A 16,463-nucleotide genomic window follows, 5' to 3' on the forward strand; every position below is an offset into this window, starting at 1 on the left:
GTACATTCCACACCACTTAGTACATTATAATGGAAAGGCAAGGGTGGTATTTAACTGCTCCTTTCGCTACCAGGAGAGTGCTCTGAATGATGACCTATTACCAGGGCCATCTCTCGGGCCGTCGCTACTGGGGGTTCTGCTCAGGTTTCGTGAACACGTGGTCGCTATCAGCGGAGACATACGGGCTATGTTTCATCAGATCAGACTCCTTCCCGAGGACCGCCCACTTGTCCGCTTCCTCTGGCGTGACATGGACAGAGACAGACCACCTGACATCTATGAATGGCGTGTTCTGCCATTTGGCACAGTTTGCAGTCCGTGTTGCGCCATATACGCTGTGCAGCGTCACGTTCGTGACAACCAGAGCGGCAATGAGGACCTGCTGGATACAGTTATCACCTCGTTCTATGTGGATAACTGTCTGAAATCGCTCCGCTCACCACAGCAGGCAAAGGATCTTCTCGACCGCCTGAGAGCCCTCCTAGCTAAAGGTGGATTTGAGATCAGGCAGTGGGCATCCAACAGGACAGAGGTAATCTCTCACCTCCCGACTGAGGCGCGATCAACGACATCTGAGCTGTGGCTAACTGCTGAAGGAGCTGACCCGAGGGAGTCTACTCTCGGCCTGGTTTGGTATTGCATGACAGACACACTGGGTTATAAATGTCAGCCTGTATCACCCAAACAGCCCACCATGAGGAACGTGTATAGGGTGCTTGCCTCACAATACGACCCGCTCGGATACATAATCCCTTTCACTACCAGGGCCAAGGTCCTGGTTAGGGCTTTGTGGGCTACAGAAAGACAGTGGGACGAGCCTATCACAGACGAGCTACTTCCAGTGTGGCAGGCATGGGAAGGTGAGCTCCCTCAGTTGCAGAACATAGTTTTACCCCGGTGTTATGTTCCAGCAGCCTGAGACAACGATTCATCAGTGAGGCAAATTCATATTTTTTGTGATGCCTCTGAGAAGGCGTACGGATCAGTCGACTACCTGCGAGTGGAGGATCCAGAGGGACGCATCACTGTGTCATTCATTATGGCCAGGTCGCGGGTCGCACCCAAACAACAACAGACGATGCCCCGACTGGAATTATGTGCTGCACTCACAGGAGCCCAGCTGGCTAAGGTGCTACAGACCGAACTGACTTTGTCCATCCAGTCCGTGGTGCTGTGGTCTGACTCAACCACCGTACTGAGCTGGATACAGTCGGAGTCCAACCAGTATAAAGTATTCGTCGGTACAAGAGTTAGTGAAATACTGGACCTTACCAAACCTGGATCATGGAGATACATTAACACAGACTTGAACCCCGCTGATGACATCACTTGCGGGAAGACCCTCCTCGAATTATCCCAGCCAAACCGTTGGAGTCAGGGGCCTTTATTTCTGTATCAGTCCTCAGATCACTGGCCACTGAACCCCTCAGTGCAAACATAGGAACCTGATGAGTTGAGAGCCCAAACCTTCTGTGGTCACATCTCTACTACCAGCAGCGATGAGCCCGATCCTGCTAAATATAATACATGGACTGAACTACTGCAGGCATATCAGTCCCTTCAAGGGGCGGCTGCTCCAGCTATGTCTGCTGCTGATTGTATCGAGATGGAGACTACTCTGCTGAGAAGGATACAATCCGATAGTTTCCCTGAAGAATTAAAGGCACTTAAACAGGGCAAACCAGTCCGTTCAAGCAGCCGTTTAAGTGCTCTCAGCCCCGAATATGATCAAGTATTAGGCCTCATTCGAGTCGACTACACAAAGCAGAGAGCCTGTTAAAAGACAGCCTTCACCCTGTTGTCATCAGCCCTGATCATCTGATCACACAGCTCCTAGTGAAAGACTACGACAACCGTCTGCACCACGCTGGCCCTGAGAGAATCTTTGCAGAGATCCGGAGAAATTACTGGATCCTACGTGGTCGACAGGTAATTAAGAAACACCAGAAACACTGTGCAGAATGCTGTATGTGGCGGAGCACCCCCGTGGCACCAAAGATGGCCGACCTGCCTGCTGCGCGGCTCCGGATCAACAAACCCCCGTTCTGTTTTGGGCCCTATACAGTGAAAATCGGAAGAAGGCATGAGAAACGGTGGGGCATTATATTTAAATGTCTTACCTCAAGATGTGTCCACCTTGATCTGTTGCCACACATGGACACAGACTCGTTCTTACTGGCCTTGCGTCGATTTATCTCAAGACGAGGCAAGCCATACGAGATCTTATGCGACCGAGGCACCAACTTCCGGGGGGGGAGAGCGAGAGCTCAAAGAATCGCTGGAAGGTCTCAATTCATCATTGAAGCAACAGTTGACCGACCAAAGCATCACATTCAAGTTCAATCCTCCTCTTTCACCCCATTTCGGTGGCGCGTGAGAGAGGGAGGTAAGGTCAGTTAAAGCCTCCCTCCAAGTCGTGCTGCGAGACCAGGTTGTATCAGAGGAGGTGTTGTCGACTGTCCTCGTGGAAGTAGAGGGTATCCTTAACTCAAAGCCTCTGGGATACTCCTCTTCTGACCTGGCTGACCCCGATCCTGTAACGCCTAACTTGCTGCTGATGGGGCGGCGCGACGCATCGCTTCCCCAAGCTGCATACGGATCCAGTGACCTTCTAGGCCACCGCCATTGGAGGCATAGCCAGGTCTTGGCAGACCGGTTCTGGAGCCAATTCACTCGCCAGTACCTTCCTGACCAGCAGCGCCGCCAGAAGTGGAGGACCCCTACTGCTGGCCTTGCTGCAGACCAAGTGGTTATGGTAGTGGATTCCCAGCTTCCTAGGGCGCTCTGGCCCATAGGGAAGGTCACCAAAGTTCATCCCAGCGATGATGGGACGGTTCGTTCAGCGGATGTCAACATCAAGGGGACAGTTTACACTCGTCCAGTTACCAAGCTGGTACCTCTCCCTAAGAGGCCCGAGGACGACATGGACACCAGGGACTCTTAACAACAGCAGAGACTTACACTTCTTCTACACATTCATGAATGAATGTGGGGGCGGCTGTTGTGAATCCTCCGCTGGGAGGACTACACGTCACAGCAAGCTGCTTCATGCAGAGACTGATGGACTGTTTGCGCATGCGCAGTGTGTTCGATAAAACTTTCTGTGCAGTCAACTAGTTGAGTTTATCTTCCACCGATCGTCAGTGCCCTTCTTTATTCCTTTGTGCAACAGTGCGCGTCGGTGATGATACATCACAAACCACACACACACACACATACTACAGTGTCCTGATCATTTGGATAGAGGTCAATAAAGTCATCTAATGGGGAGAAGTTGCTGCGTCTTCTCTGACCGGAGGATTAGGCCAGTATATATACAGCCAACGTATCATCACCGAAGCTGTTCCGTTACAATATTACTAATAATGAATGAGAAGAAACACCATTTTCATTAGTTTAATATTTATTACCCCAAAAATTTAGACAATAACAAGGATAGCCCCAAATAACAAAAATTGACAATGTCAGTAGCGGGTGTTTCCACCATTTGCCGCAATGACAGCTTGACAGCGACGTCTCATGCTCCTCACTAGCCTCATGATGTTGTTCTGAGGCAATGCGTTCCACTCCTCCACAAGTGCTACACGCAGTTCTGCCAGGTCACGTGGGGGTGGGGTACGATCATCCAGTCTCTGCTTTAGCTGGTCCCAGACGTGCTCTATGGGGTTCAGGTAAGGGGACATTGCTGGCCATACCATATGAGGCACTCCGACTTCCTGAAGTCGAGCTGTGACAATTCTGGCACGATGTGGTGGAGCATTATCATCCATGAACAGAAAGTGGGGGGTGTGCTTGCAGAATTGGGGGATGATGATGGGTTCTATGATGTCTCTGAGGTAAGAACGTGCAGTGACTGAGCCATCTACAATAACCAAATCTGTTTTGCGCTGACTGGTGATGCCTGCCCGGACTGTTGCACCTCCTCCACCAAAGGGAACCCTGGGGACCATGTTGACCTCGGCGTATTGCTCACCTCGCCCTCTCCAGCAACGCTGACGACCATCATTTCTGTGCAAGGTGACCCGACACTCATCAGTGAACAGGATGGTTGACCACTGCTGCATTGTACAGGTCACATGGTCTTGTGCCCACTGCAAACGTTCACGGCGGTGTCTTGGTGTCAGTGGAGTCACCTGCAACGGTCGTCTGGCATTCAAGCCAAAGCGGTGGAGTTGGTTTCGAATGGTTTGTCTGGAAACCCTAGTACCCCTCACATCTCGTAACTGGGCCTGCAGCTGTGTGGCAGTTTCATAACGATGTCTGCGTGCATAGGTCCTTAGGTACTGGTCATCAGTGCGTTCTGTCACTCATGGGGCTCCACTCCTGGGTCTGTCATGAACTCTGCCAGTAGTTCTTTGTCTTGATGCAAGTCTGCTGATGACACTTTGAGACACACCAAGTTCACAAGCAACATCTGACTGCTTGCCACCGACCCGAAGGCACGCTATGGCCAGGTGGCGCAGCTCGTCCGTTAAGTGAGGTCGTGTGTTCATGGCTGTTTGAATGATGAACTTGGAATGACTTACTGACAATACCAGCTTTTTATACCCACAGAATGTTGAACTTGATGCCACATTGAAAAGGGTTGTCTTTTAGTTTTTTGGTATTGGCCCCAATATGTGAGGCACACTGTACACAGTGAGACCATTGTGTGGAAAACACAAAATGAGGTGTGTCTATCACCCCAATACAATTGCCTCCCTATCCCAAAACTCTCTGAAGTGAAACAAACCAGTGTTTCCTCTACATTCATTTAGGAGTGGCGGCCCGCCACTTCTAAATGAATGTAGGCACCGCCGCATCATATCTCCACCTTCACAGCAGAGAAGGTAGACTTATTAGCCTAAGAAAACTTAAAATAGATTTTATAAGTTCAATAGACATTCGCAAAATATTGATGGCCAGCTAAGGTTACGTAATATATCGGTAGCTTAATTAATTGGGCCCGGTGCCAACTCAACTCAGTGTCGCTAACATGAGTAAACAAATCGATAGCATTAAGCGAATATATACACGCCATGATGTAACTGCTGACTGCATTTTCAGATGAGCTTGTTCAAATATTTCTCAAAACCCAGAAAAATTCATTGTTCTGACCTTGGGTGCAATCTTTGCCACTGATTCTACAGCCCCATCAAGAAATTATTATTTATTGTTTTATTATTTTTTTATTTTATTGTTGTATTTTTGTTATTATTTTGTATTTTTACATTCAGCCTTTAAAAAGCCCTTTTCCATGCCAGCTATTCAATAAAAAGGGGGATTATGCTGGGCATAAATGTAAAATCTGCAGTCAAGTGTCATTTGTTTATGCCGCCACGGCTCCCCGGAGAGCCTGCCCCCGCTGCTGAAAAAAATCCTAGAGGAAACACTGCAAACACTGTATGTATGAAATCCACTGAGTCTCTCACAATATCCCTAACTTATTGTGAGTAGTGTATATGCATTACATTAATGCACTCCCGTCTTCTGTTCAGTTTTCCTGTCTTTTCTTATCTTTCTTATCTTTATTTATCTATATTTAAAAAAAAAAAAAAAAAAAGATCTTTGTGTGACTTGTATATTTTTGTGTGATTTATACATTTGTCTTTTTATTTTTTGTGTGATTGTATATTTCAAGCACCATTGCACCAAGACAAGTTCCTCGTTGGTGTAAAAATCTACCTGGCAATAAATCTCATTCTGATTCTGATTTTGATTCTGGTTTACTGTTGCTTTCAAACAGGACATAGACAGTGATGATCACAAAGAGTTTGAAGACAACACAATGACAAGGGACGAGACACCCATTGTAAGGCGCCAGGCACACAACACTACATGATGCAGGACTTTGGCACCACCAAGATGTACCAAGTTTTGGGGTTAAATGTATAGAGCCCTATTAGAGGGCTCCACCTCTGTTCACAGTACTTGAATGGTAGACATAGTTATCAATCTTGGCTCAATGCCACATCTAGCTGGGCATTTAAATTTGAGGACTGTCAACTTGCAACAGTCTTGTTCAAGCCAAGCTTCAGCACTGCTGACAAACAACAAGAAAACAGTTACAGAAACGTATAAAAGCTTCCACTCACTGATACAAATTAGTGAGAGTGAGAAAGAGAAAGGTTTACAGTGTGTAGTTGTCTTACCAAGTCTTTAACAGCCTGAGAAAAGAGAGGTGGCTGGTCAGTCAGGCAGGACAGGAACAGAGCTACCAGCAGCAGAGCGTAGTAGGTGTAGAAGGTGGTGTATCTCCACGCACACACCGATGATAGCTTAAAAAAAAGTTGAATTTTTTAACCCATGGAACCATCTAGGGCTGCCCGATAAATCGAATTTTCGATCGCAAAAACACATCACAAAAGACTGCCTGACACGTAATGAATAGGAAAAATCATTTTGTTTACATGAGCCATGCATGCACCGTGAGCATGCCAACATTTAGCCTATCAGAGCCACGGATACAAGGGCCAACAGATGAAGCCCCAGCTAGCCTTGATTACCCTGACAAAATTAATCGGCATCAGTTTGGTGGTGATTGCCAAGTTATGATGGTTGAGGGAGGAGAGAAATGTGATGAAAATGTGGTCGACGAAGACCTTGTGGTGAAAAGAAACAGCACTGAGTGTGTGCTGATTGTGTGAGTATGTATGTATGTATGTATGTATGTATGTATGTATGTATGTATGTATGTATGTATGTGTGTATGTATGTATGTATCTATCCAGGAAATAGTAGGAAGAACAGGTGTGCACCCATGACCACGCTACTAAACAGTTAAGGGAATGAATTACGGGATGTTTTTAACTCCGACGTGAACGGGTCAGAGATCTGGGTCAGAGATCTGTGTCAGGCGGGTGTAGATGTGTGTGCTGCTTGCAGCCAGCGACACCATAGAGAAATATGCTGTGTGAGTGCATATGCGCTGCCCACAATTAGTGACGGAGCTGCTCTGTCACACTGCTATATGGACTTATTTTGGATTCAGGAGAGACGACGTGTTACAAACACAGGTACCACCTGCAATACAACCATGAAAACCTACACATACAATTCAAAACTAACATTAGCCATCATTAACTTTATAGTTAATAATATGCAAACTTCAATATTTGTTTATTTATCGCAAGTTATATCGTCATCGCAATATTGAACAGTGTTATCGCACATCGCAGATTTTCCTCATATCATCCAGGCCTAGTACCATCCATACAAGTTACACATCCAGAGGTTTAATACAACTGTATTCATCCAAACTTAGTTCAAGACTGACCTGGTCCAGGGCCTGGAGGATCTTGGACCTGAAGGTGACTGTGGCACACAGCAGTGCCAGCAGCCAAAAGATTAGCATTACTCCAGACGACTGAACCCCTTTCATCCGTTCATACTGGATTACCAAAGTGGCCAGCAACTGGAGCAGACACACATTTATAAATCATAGTTGAATATTACTTGAAACACACAAAAAAGTACCATCTAATCTCAATATGTTTTTATTGGTTCTCTGTACTTGTTTTAAAGCTTGTAACCTGATCATGACAGCAGTGGAAAAATTACATCCCATCAGGCCTTGAAAGCTGGGCGGAGCTATTAAAAAGAAAATGAATAAAACCTGTAACCTTTACAACAGCCCAATTTTTGATGAGTGGCATTCAGTTAATTTTTTATGGTTTATGGTTACAGCTTTGGTCTAAAGCTTTTTTGCATTGCTGTCAAGATGCAAGCAAATTTAACTTATACATTTCTGAAAAAAACAACTACTCTAAACTAAAACTATACTAAGAATGTCTAAGATCCAAAACACTATGGAAAATACAATAATTAAAAGCTTTGCTATACTAGGTGATGGGTTGTCATCTATTTAGAAATGCTGTAAATGTGAAAAGTTAAACTCTCACCATGGTAAGGCCAAGGAACGTTGGACTAACTAGGTGGACGGGTGAGGGGACACTACTGCCATGACTTCTTTCCCAGAAAGAATAGAAAACATCTGACCAGCAGATAATCCACAGTAGAAGGCCCACAGCCTGTGGAGAGAAGAACAGCTCACAACTTTCTGACTTGTAGATTATATTTTATATAAATCTGCAACTTTGCTAACTATGTGTGCTCTTTTTCCACTATGCAAAATAAGAAACTAAGAAACATAAAATTACATAGTTATGGTGTACATTTTAATGGCGTTACCACTGTATGTGTTGAATATGATTATGTGATGCATTACATAGTTATATTTACTCAAGACTAGAGCATTCATTCAGCCTTGTTTGAATACATAGACTTGTTACAGAAGATTTCTTGAAGTAAAAGGACGCAGTAGTGGAATCTCACCCTCTGGCAGCAAATATACAGTCAAACAAAACAGTTTGAGTCACTTTTCATGAACAAAACAGTAGAGAGAGCCGAATTAACATAATGACAATTGGACAATTAGAAACATAACTCCACATAATCAAGGGTCACTCACAGTTTTGGCTTTGTTGAGGTGACTCATACATATGTAGCCATGGTCATGGCTGCGGAGGTAGATGAGATAGATGGGGGCACACATCCAGAGGTAAAGGCATGGCAGCCATACCAGGACAGTGTTCTGGAAGCACTGGGTGAAGTCTGGGTTATTGGTGTACCATGTACGGTTCCAATCCTGGAGGAAAAAAAGAACAAAAGGAGCTTTACATTTTTTTAAAAACATCTCCGGAGTGAGGCCAAAGAGTGCCTGTGCTGCCTCCAAGCGGGCTGTGGTGACATCTCACAACCGCAGCCACGCCATGAAGACCCCCTTCTGTTCCTCAAACAAGCCTGTCTTTTGAGACTGAAAGAAATATGTTTTCAATAGTCTCTTGGCTTTTTCTTGCTCTGTGTTGAGACCATTCACAGGGCACTGGTAGATGTGTATTTTCCTTCTAGGACAAAGTTGTTTTTGCTTAACCCCTTCACTTTTACCAACAGCAATGAAACAGCTCATGAGAGACTTGAGCTTGGTGGTGGGAAGCTGCAGCCTCTATTTACTGACAACTGTATCCTTCAATGCACATTTAAGTTGCTGCAAAACTGTACACTTACAGCCAACTGCAATCTCTTCCAGTAGCTGTGCTCTGCACACATACTGCTCACTCTCTAGCTCTTGCTCTGCCACTCACACCTTACCTACACAGATCAAAGCACTTCAGGAGCTACATTACTCTTGTGACATGTGGTTATAAGATAAGTTTGTACTGATATCAGCTGTATTTTTCGGTTTCGACATAATAATAACAATAGTGATAATAACAACTTCACTTATAAAGCCCCTTTCAAGCAAACACGCAGCTCAAACTGCTTAACAAAACAGGATAAAAAGAAGACACAATTAAATCTCAGCGTCTTTCTGGGTAAAAAAATTATCAAATTTTTTGCAATATTCCTAAAATTATTTTTTTTAAATGTCTTTGCAACCTTGTTAAAATGGCTGATAAAATTAAGATCAGAATCCAACAAATATGTCCGCTTTCAGCTGTCTTGTGTTACTGCTGGTGAAAACCAAACCTTTCCTGATTTTCCTGCTTCACAATAAAAGCTATAAAATAACCAAATAACAGAGGACTTTTGTTGTGAGTAATTTAAGGGGAAATCAAACTTGTTTGCCACTGAATTAGTAAGGTTTGCCATCTGCTGTTTCTCGATAATAGGCTACTGCAGGGAGGAAGATTTTTCTTTTTTTTCTCTTCTTACAGTTGCTCCTTTGACCACTGCACAACTCAAGCATATCATTTATTTAAGACACACATTCAAGCATGTAGCCCTGTTATAACGGATATAATAATCCCTACTGCGGTGGGCTGACATGCTGAGTTAAAGTGAGTGGAGCCCTGCCAGCTAATGTAAAGTTAAGATGCCACATGATACCTTTTGAAACAGCAATAAGCTATTTTTGCCGTAGGGACAGAGAACACCAGATCACCGACATGTTCAGGTTGTAAAACTACAACAATAAAGCTGAAAGCGGTTGGAGAAATTCTGAAAGACCACAAAGTAGGGGGATAACTATTTATTTTTCAGGTGACAGATGTATGAAAGTTCACATTAGCAATGAAACACTGAGCATGTAACGTGTGGGTCTGACATAAAGTGAATACTGGGTTATACGTTTCAAATCTAAATAAAACAAAGTTCTGCATTATTCAGTTAACCTGTCAAATTTAGTTTAAAACCAATCATAGGTGATTTTTTTCTGTTAAAAAGCTTCCAAAATATGAGCATAATCGGCCAGATGAGCGTGGAGCTGTAAATGAGGACCAAAAACACATTGCAGATACGATTATACATACAAGTACATATACATTTGTATAACCCTTCGTCGCTGCAGCACAAACACTGCCAGATGGCAGCAAATTCATTAGAGAGATTTCCACAAACACCAGTCTGGACATCTCAGAATGCACAAAGAAGTTCAAGAACTTGACGGACAAGTGTGTTTGCCTCAGGGGGAAACCCGGTACAAGGAGCAGTAACTACAACAACACAATAGTGGAAGGAGACAAACAAATGGTAAGTTAAAATGACGTTGTTTTTTTAAGTTTCTTGTGACAAAGAGTCTTGAGAACAGAGAGGAGGACAGAGAGGAGGGCAGACAGGAGGGCAGACAGGAGGATAGACCCTTTTCCACGTATAACTGCAGAATTTCTCCTCATATAAGTTGCCAAAGACACTACGTCATTGTTGTTTGCTAATGTAACGTTGCTTTGTGGGACATTTCTCTTTATTTGAAGGATCTGTTTAGTTATCAGACTGTGAACACCAATCAGATCGGCACGCCCCTGCTCTGTGCCACGGACTTATCCGTTTACACAGACACCGGTTGGCCTCTGCTGTGCCTCTGATACTACCTTCAGAGGCGCATCAGAGCAGCATAAAAATGTGAAATAAAAACAACATACTTCAACATACAACATACTAACTGTTTTAGTTAAGTAATAGAATATTACTCCTTTGATTTGTATATTTATGAACTAATCATTATCTCTTGATTCATTAATGTATTTTCTTCCTCATTATCTCATGAATGATGTACTCCTAAATAGTCTTCGAATTACAGTTATAGAGGAATTACTTATTAACATTTCATTAACTAACCTTTCAATTCCTAACTCATTCCTCAGTCACTACCACTTACTGGAAATTGTATGGATGCATGTTTACTCAGCCAGGCTCCAATGGCAAACAGGTACATTTAGAAAATGTACCCCAAAGACTAGTGATAGACCGATACATCGGTTTTTGCATTTTTTATATGTATCGGCATCAGCCGATGCGGGCTGCTGCATTCGCAGATCCGGCATTATTTACAGACAGGCGTCCACAGGCAGCTCCATGTTGCTGGAGACGCTGCAAGAAATGGCAGAGCAGAAAACCAATCCAATGTGGCAGCATTTCACAGAGCACTGTTCTACCTCACCTGTTTTTAATATTTGTTAAATATTGTTTACTTGTTCTACCTCACCTTTTTTAATTTCAATAAATGTTCCTTTTTTAAAAATTGAGACTCGTAACATTTGTTATCATCATTGTGTAATTTTCACGATGTAAATTGAGGGAGCAAAAGTAGTATCGGCTCCAAATATCGGCTAAAGTTTAACGTATCGGTCATCGGCTAAGGCTGATGAAAAAAAAAATCGGTATCGGCATTGGCCCTAAAAAACCCATATCGGTTGATCCCTACCAAAGACACAAATCCATAGAAAGAGCAACTTTTTCTTCCCTGTTTCCAACGAACACCGTCCACACAGCGCCTCGGTATATGTCTCCTCAGACAGACTCCACAGATCACTCTGCTGTGTTTTCGAATGAAAATCAAAACAAAGGCATTACCGAGGACAGCTACGCCTTCTCTTCCTGGTGTCAACATCTCTTGTAGCTCCGACAACCACAGACTCATTTGGCGTCGTTTTTTAATCCGACCAACCGGGACACGTGGTAGCGTTCAGTGATTCGGCTCCACCACGGGTTGTTATGTCATTTTTTTTGTGGCCATGCGACCAATGTCATCGTCAAAAAATATATAAGACGGAATATTCATATGTAACGTTATTGTTGTAAGACCACAAGTAATGTTCCGTTTAATCTTTTTTACTGCAATGATTAGAACGTAAAAGACCAATACATTAGATAAAAAGGCGACTGGTGTCTATCTGTTAACAAGCTATTAATGGTTAGACACTAATACATCTTTATCTGACGACACAGCAGCAGCTGATAACAACTGGGCAGACCTTTAGGATAAAGTGAAAAAAAACTCACCCAGAATGGGTCGGAACTGCAGAACTTATGAAACCCCATTCGCCGCAACGCAATGGAGGTTTACGTCCCGGCTGTGTTTTGGAGCTCAGCTGTGGTTTGCCCACTGTAAACGCAAACGGAAGTCTCCTCCTCATTCGGCTTCTTCTTCTTCTTCTTCTTCTTCTTCTTCTTCTTCTTCTGCTTCTTCTTTAACGACAGCTTACATCTCCAGTGCTGCTTTACTGCCACCCTCTGCACTAGGTTAAATGTCCGCTTTCAGATAGATCTTTCTCAATTTATTTCAAGTAGCACTTGACTGATGACCAATTTAATGCTCTTACAATGACTCTGTTTATTTCAGACACTGTATTTAAACACTGTATTTATTTATGCATCCAACAAGGCAACACTCTGACACTTTATTTTAATGTATAATGCACATTTTTGCCTCATGTATATGTTGCACATATAGCATATAGTCCTTTCTATATTGTATCGTTTCTCTCTTATCTAAATCTATTTTAGTATTTTTAAATCTTGGACTTATTTTAAGTCTGTATGTCTGCCTACATGCTACTGTCACAAGTGAATTTCCCCGATGCGGGATGTATAAAAGTCTAAAGTCTAATCAAGTTTTACAGCACACAGAGAAAAACAACAGGAAAAAAGGAGCCAAAACAAGAGAGTATCACTAAATTAAAGAGACAATACAGTCAAAGCAACAATTTTAAAATAATAACAGCAATAAAAAATATATCATTACTGTTATTATAGCAGCAATTCTAATAATAAAAATGGCAACAATATACTTTATATACTGTACTGCCATCATATTGTAATATTGCCAACGGCAGTAACAATAACAGAATAATAACAGTAGTGAAGGCACAGTTAAAATTCAACACATAATTACAGAATTATTAAGAGTTTAGAGATCAATGCTTCTAAACAGGAGAAGGGAGGGGTCTAGGACGAGTTTTTGGCAATATAATCTGAGAAGTATTGAGCTATACACCTTTATTTTGACAGTAGATAGACAGAAAAAAGGGAGAGCGAGAGAAAAGGGGGTGTGACGGCCAGGATTCGAACCAGTATCCACTGCGTATGTAGCATGTGCTCTTTAAGTGAAACTCTCGCCAAACCTTCATGTAAAAGCTACGAAAGAGGCACTTTTAAGACCGCTCCTAAAGCTTAGTTCCATATAAATGCAAGGATAATTTGTTGTTTTGTCGTTAGCGAAAAACAAAATTGACCTTGAAGTTAAAAAAGGAGCCTCATATATGAAACAATACTAAAATGAAAAGCCAGAAAAGTCATGTGAGATATCGCGTGGATAGTTGTTGCCGGAAGACAGTAGCGGTCCACTTTAACTCTCCTCCAGGTTACGTCGATAGATCGATACTTCTCGGCTGCAATGATGGCTGGGAGCGGAACAAGCTACTGCTAACGTGAGTTGTTCAGAAACTTTCTTTTTAGCAAACTCTGTGTACACAAACAATGTTTTCAATGCTCGTGTTCATGTTTAGAGGCCCTGGTGATACTACGAGCAAAGTTTCATGTTGTGTCGAGCCTTCTTAGTGTTTTAAAAATAGCAATTTTGATGCTATCATAAAACTGCCCCTTGCACTGAGAAAATGAGCTTGACCCGAAAACGAAAATACGGTAAATCTTAAAAGTGCCTCTTTCGTCATATTTATGCTTTTACACAAAGGTTTGACTCATATACACTCCTGATAAAAAAATTTAAGACCAGTTGAAAAATTGCAAGAATTTACGTTTTGCACTGTTGGATCTTAAAAAGGTTCTAAGTAGAGTTTCAAAATGCAAAAAGAAGAAATGGGAGTGACACAAAAAAAATTTTGAGTAAGCAATTTATTGAACGCCCCTGCACAACCTGATTTGTGGTGCTCTCTTGCAAAGTCCAAACAGGCAATTTTGTGGCGTTGAAGGAGATGAGGCCTTTGAAGACGTTTTTTGTTCTTAAAGCCCTTCTCACGCAGATGCCGTCTGGGCTGCAGTCGGCACCAGTAACGGCCTTAATTTGGGACAAGGATCGTCCCGTGTCTTGAAGGACAGCCAATCGGATCCTCCGGCTCAGCGCCGGGGACATTTTTTGGGGTCTACCACTTGACTTTTTGGTTCCATAACCCTCAGGATCTTTTAAGAAATTGACTGTCTTACTGCGTCCAACCTTAGCAGCGATGGTGCATTGCAAGAGGCCTTGCTTGTGCAGCTCAACAATCCGACCACGTTCAACGAGAGGAAGCTTTTTGGCTTTTGCCATCAGGAGGTCATGACAGTGTGAATGCCTGACAGAAAATGACATTGAATCCACATTTTTGCAGATTTTGGCTTTTAAAGGCTGTGGTCTTAAACTTTTGATTAGCTGATGAAAGGCCTATTTTAGTTTAATTGTTGTTTTCAATAAATTGCTTACTCAAAACATTTTTTGTGTCACTCCCATTTCTTCTTTTTGCATTTTGAAACTCTACTTACAACCTTTTTAAGATCCAGCAGTGCAAAATGTAAATTCTTGCAATTTTTCAACTGGTCTTAAAATTTTGATCAGGAGTGTACATTCACAAAAAAAGTCTACGTTGCATTTTGGTGAGAGTTTCACATTAATCATTCAACTATCTGTGTGCCACACTGTACCTTATTCACCACACTGTGGGGCAGTGATGTGCACGGGGGGGTCGCCCCCCCTTGTGGCCTAGTTGTTGAAAAACGCGCGCTAAAGTGCCCTCTTGGGAGCCAAAACGTGTGCTAAACTGCCCTCTTGGGTGGCAAAAACGCGTGCTAATTTGCCCTCTTGGCAGGCAAAAATGTGTGCTAAAGTGCCCTCTTGGGAGGCAAAAACGTGTGCTAAAGTGCCCTCTTGGGTGGCAAAAACGTATGCTAATGTGCCCTCTTGGGTGACAAAAACGTATGCTAAAGTGCCCTCTTGGGAGGCAAAAACACGTGCTAAAGTGCCCTCCTGGTTGGCAAAACACACTAAACTGCCCTCTTGGGTGGAACAAACACTAAACTGCCCTCTTGGCTGGTTAAAACATGATAAACTGTCCACTTGAGTGGCAAAAAGGCGTCTTTAAGTGCACTCCTCATTGGCAAAACACACTAAATTGCCCTCTTAAGTGAAAATAAAACACTTAATTGCTCTCTTGGGTGGTTAAAACAAGTTTAAGCGCACTCCCGGTTGGCGAAAACATGATAACCTGCCCTCTAGTCTTGGGTGGTATAAACACGTGCTTAAGTGCCCTCATGGTTGGTAAAACACAAGTGCTCTCTTGGGTGGAAAAACACACTAAACTGCTGCCATTGGATGGAGAATACTGATTCCAATTGAGGCATGCAAGCTTTCCCAGAGTCATTTTATGGTCTCAACAAGTTAAACCCTGTTTATGTTGAATACACTTTGTATGGCCATTAGCCCATATTTTCTGTTTTTTTTAAATTAATTAATTAATTTCTTTTTTGCAAACGGCCGATGGGCTAATAAACTTTCTAGATTTAATTTTCAATTTACAATTTAGGCTAGGTCAGTTAGATTCATTGTATTAAGTAAATGATGGAATAAATTGATAGCAGCTAGATAGATGGTAACTTAAGTTTTAAGAACACATTCCCGTTGTTAAAATAAGTCCATTCCATCCATTTAAGTATTCAATTTTAGACACACTCTCTCTCAAATGGTCACATGTCAGTGGGGACTTTATGCTGACTGAGGTGCAACCCGGCATCCTATTGCTGTGTGAGGTAGTTAGCTAATATAGCAAGCTGTCTATTAAGTTAACAATTTTGCATTACTAAATACTAGGGGTGTCACAATTCTCCAAATCCTCGATTCGATTCAATTTTCGATTCTATGGTCACGGTTCGATTCGATTCTCGATTTTTACATTTATTTTTTTAAAGCACAGGCTGCTATGCCATTTTTAGACTAGACTTTTATGCAATATATAAAATCTGACCTTTGTTCGCAATGCACCATACTACATTGTCAAATTTAAAACATTTATTAACAACATAATGTAACAATTACTTATATCTTCAGTCAAATAGAAACTTAAACAGAATAACCTGCCATCTAATTTCTTCAGAGCTTGCAAACTGTGACTTTTTTGTCAACATAACTCACTGGAAATCCAAAATACTTCGACACCGAGAGGGGGTTGTAGCTGATTCTGTGGTCTGTCCAGGGACCATGGTCTCTGGCACGGACCAGT

The 16,463-nt window shown here is 42.6% G+C and overlaps 1 protein-coding gene across 6 annotated transcripts in view; it reads right to left on the minus strand.

Moving 5' to 3' along the window:
• Positions 1-12,419, minus strand: part of abcc1 (ATP binding cassette subfamily C member 1 (ABCC1 blood group)) — a 76,899-nt gene extending 64,480 nt beyond the window's left edge. For 4 of the 6 annotated variants that reach the window (XM_030409562.1, XM_030409559.1, XM_030409560.1 and 1 more), the window contains exons 1-5: positions 12,259-12,418; positions 8,450-8,626; positions 7,881-8,009; positions 7,256-7,393; positions 6,132-6,257 (exon numbers count right to left, since the gene is read on the minus strand). In XM_030409562.1, the coding sequence (XP_030265422.1) occupies positions 6,132-6,257; positions 7,256-7,393; positions 7,881-8,009; positions 8,450-8,626; positions 12,259-12,297 (609 nt within the window). In that variant the 5' untranslated portion in view covers positions 12,298-12,418. Of the gene's footprint in view, positions 1-6,131; positions 6,258-7,255; positions 7,394-7,880; positions 8,010-8,449; positions 8,627-11,829; positions 11,929-12,258 lie in introns of those variants that run through there. The other 2 variants (XM_030409561.1, XM_030409563.1) reach the window with 2 other exon arrangements.
• Positions 12,420-16,463: the final 4,044 nt, after the last annotated feature.

The sequence above is a fragment of the Sparus aurata genome, chromosome 24 (assembly GCF_900880675.1).
Source record: "Sparus aurata chromosome 24, fSpaAur1.1, whole genome shotgun sequence".
NCBI classification, from domain to species: Eukaryota; Metazoa; Chordata; class Actinopteri; order Spariformes; family Sparidae; genus Sparus; species Sparus aurata.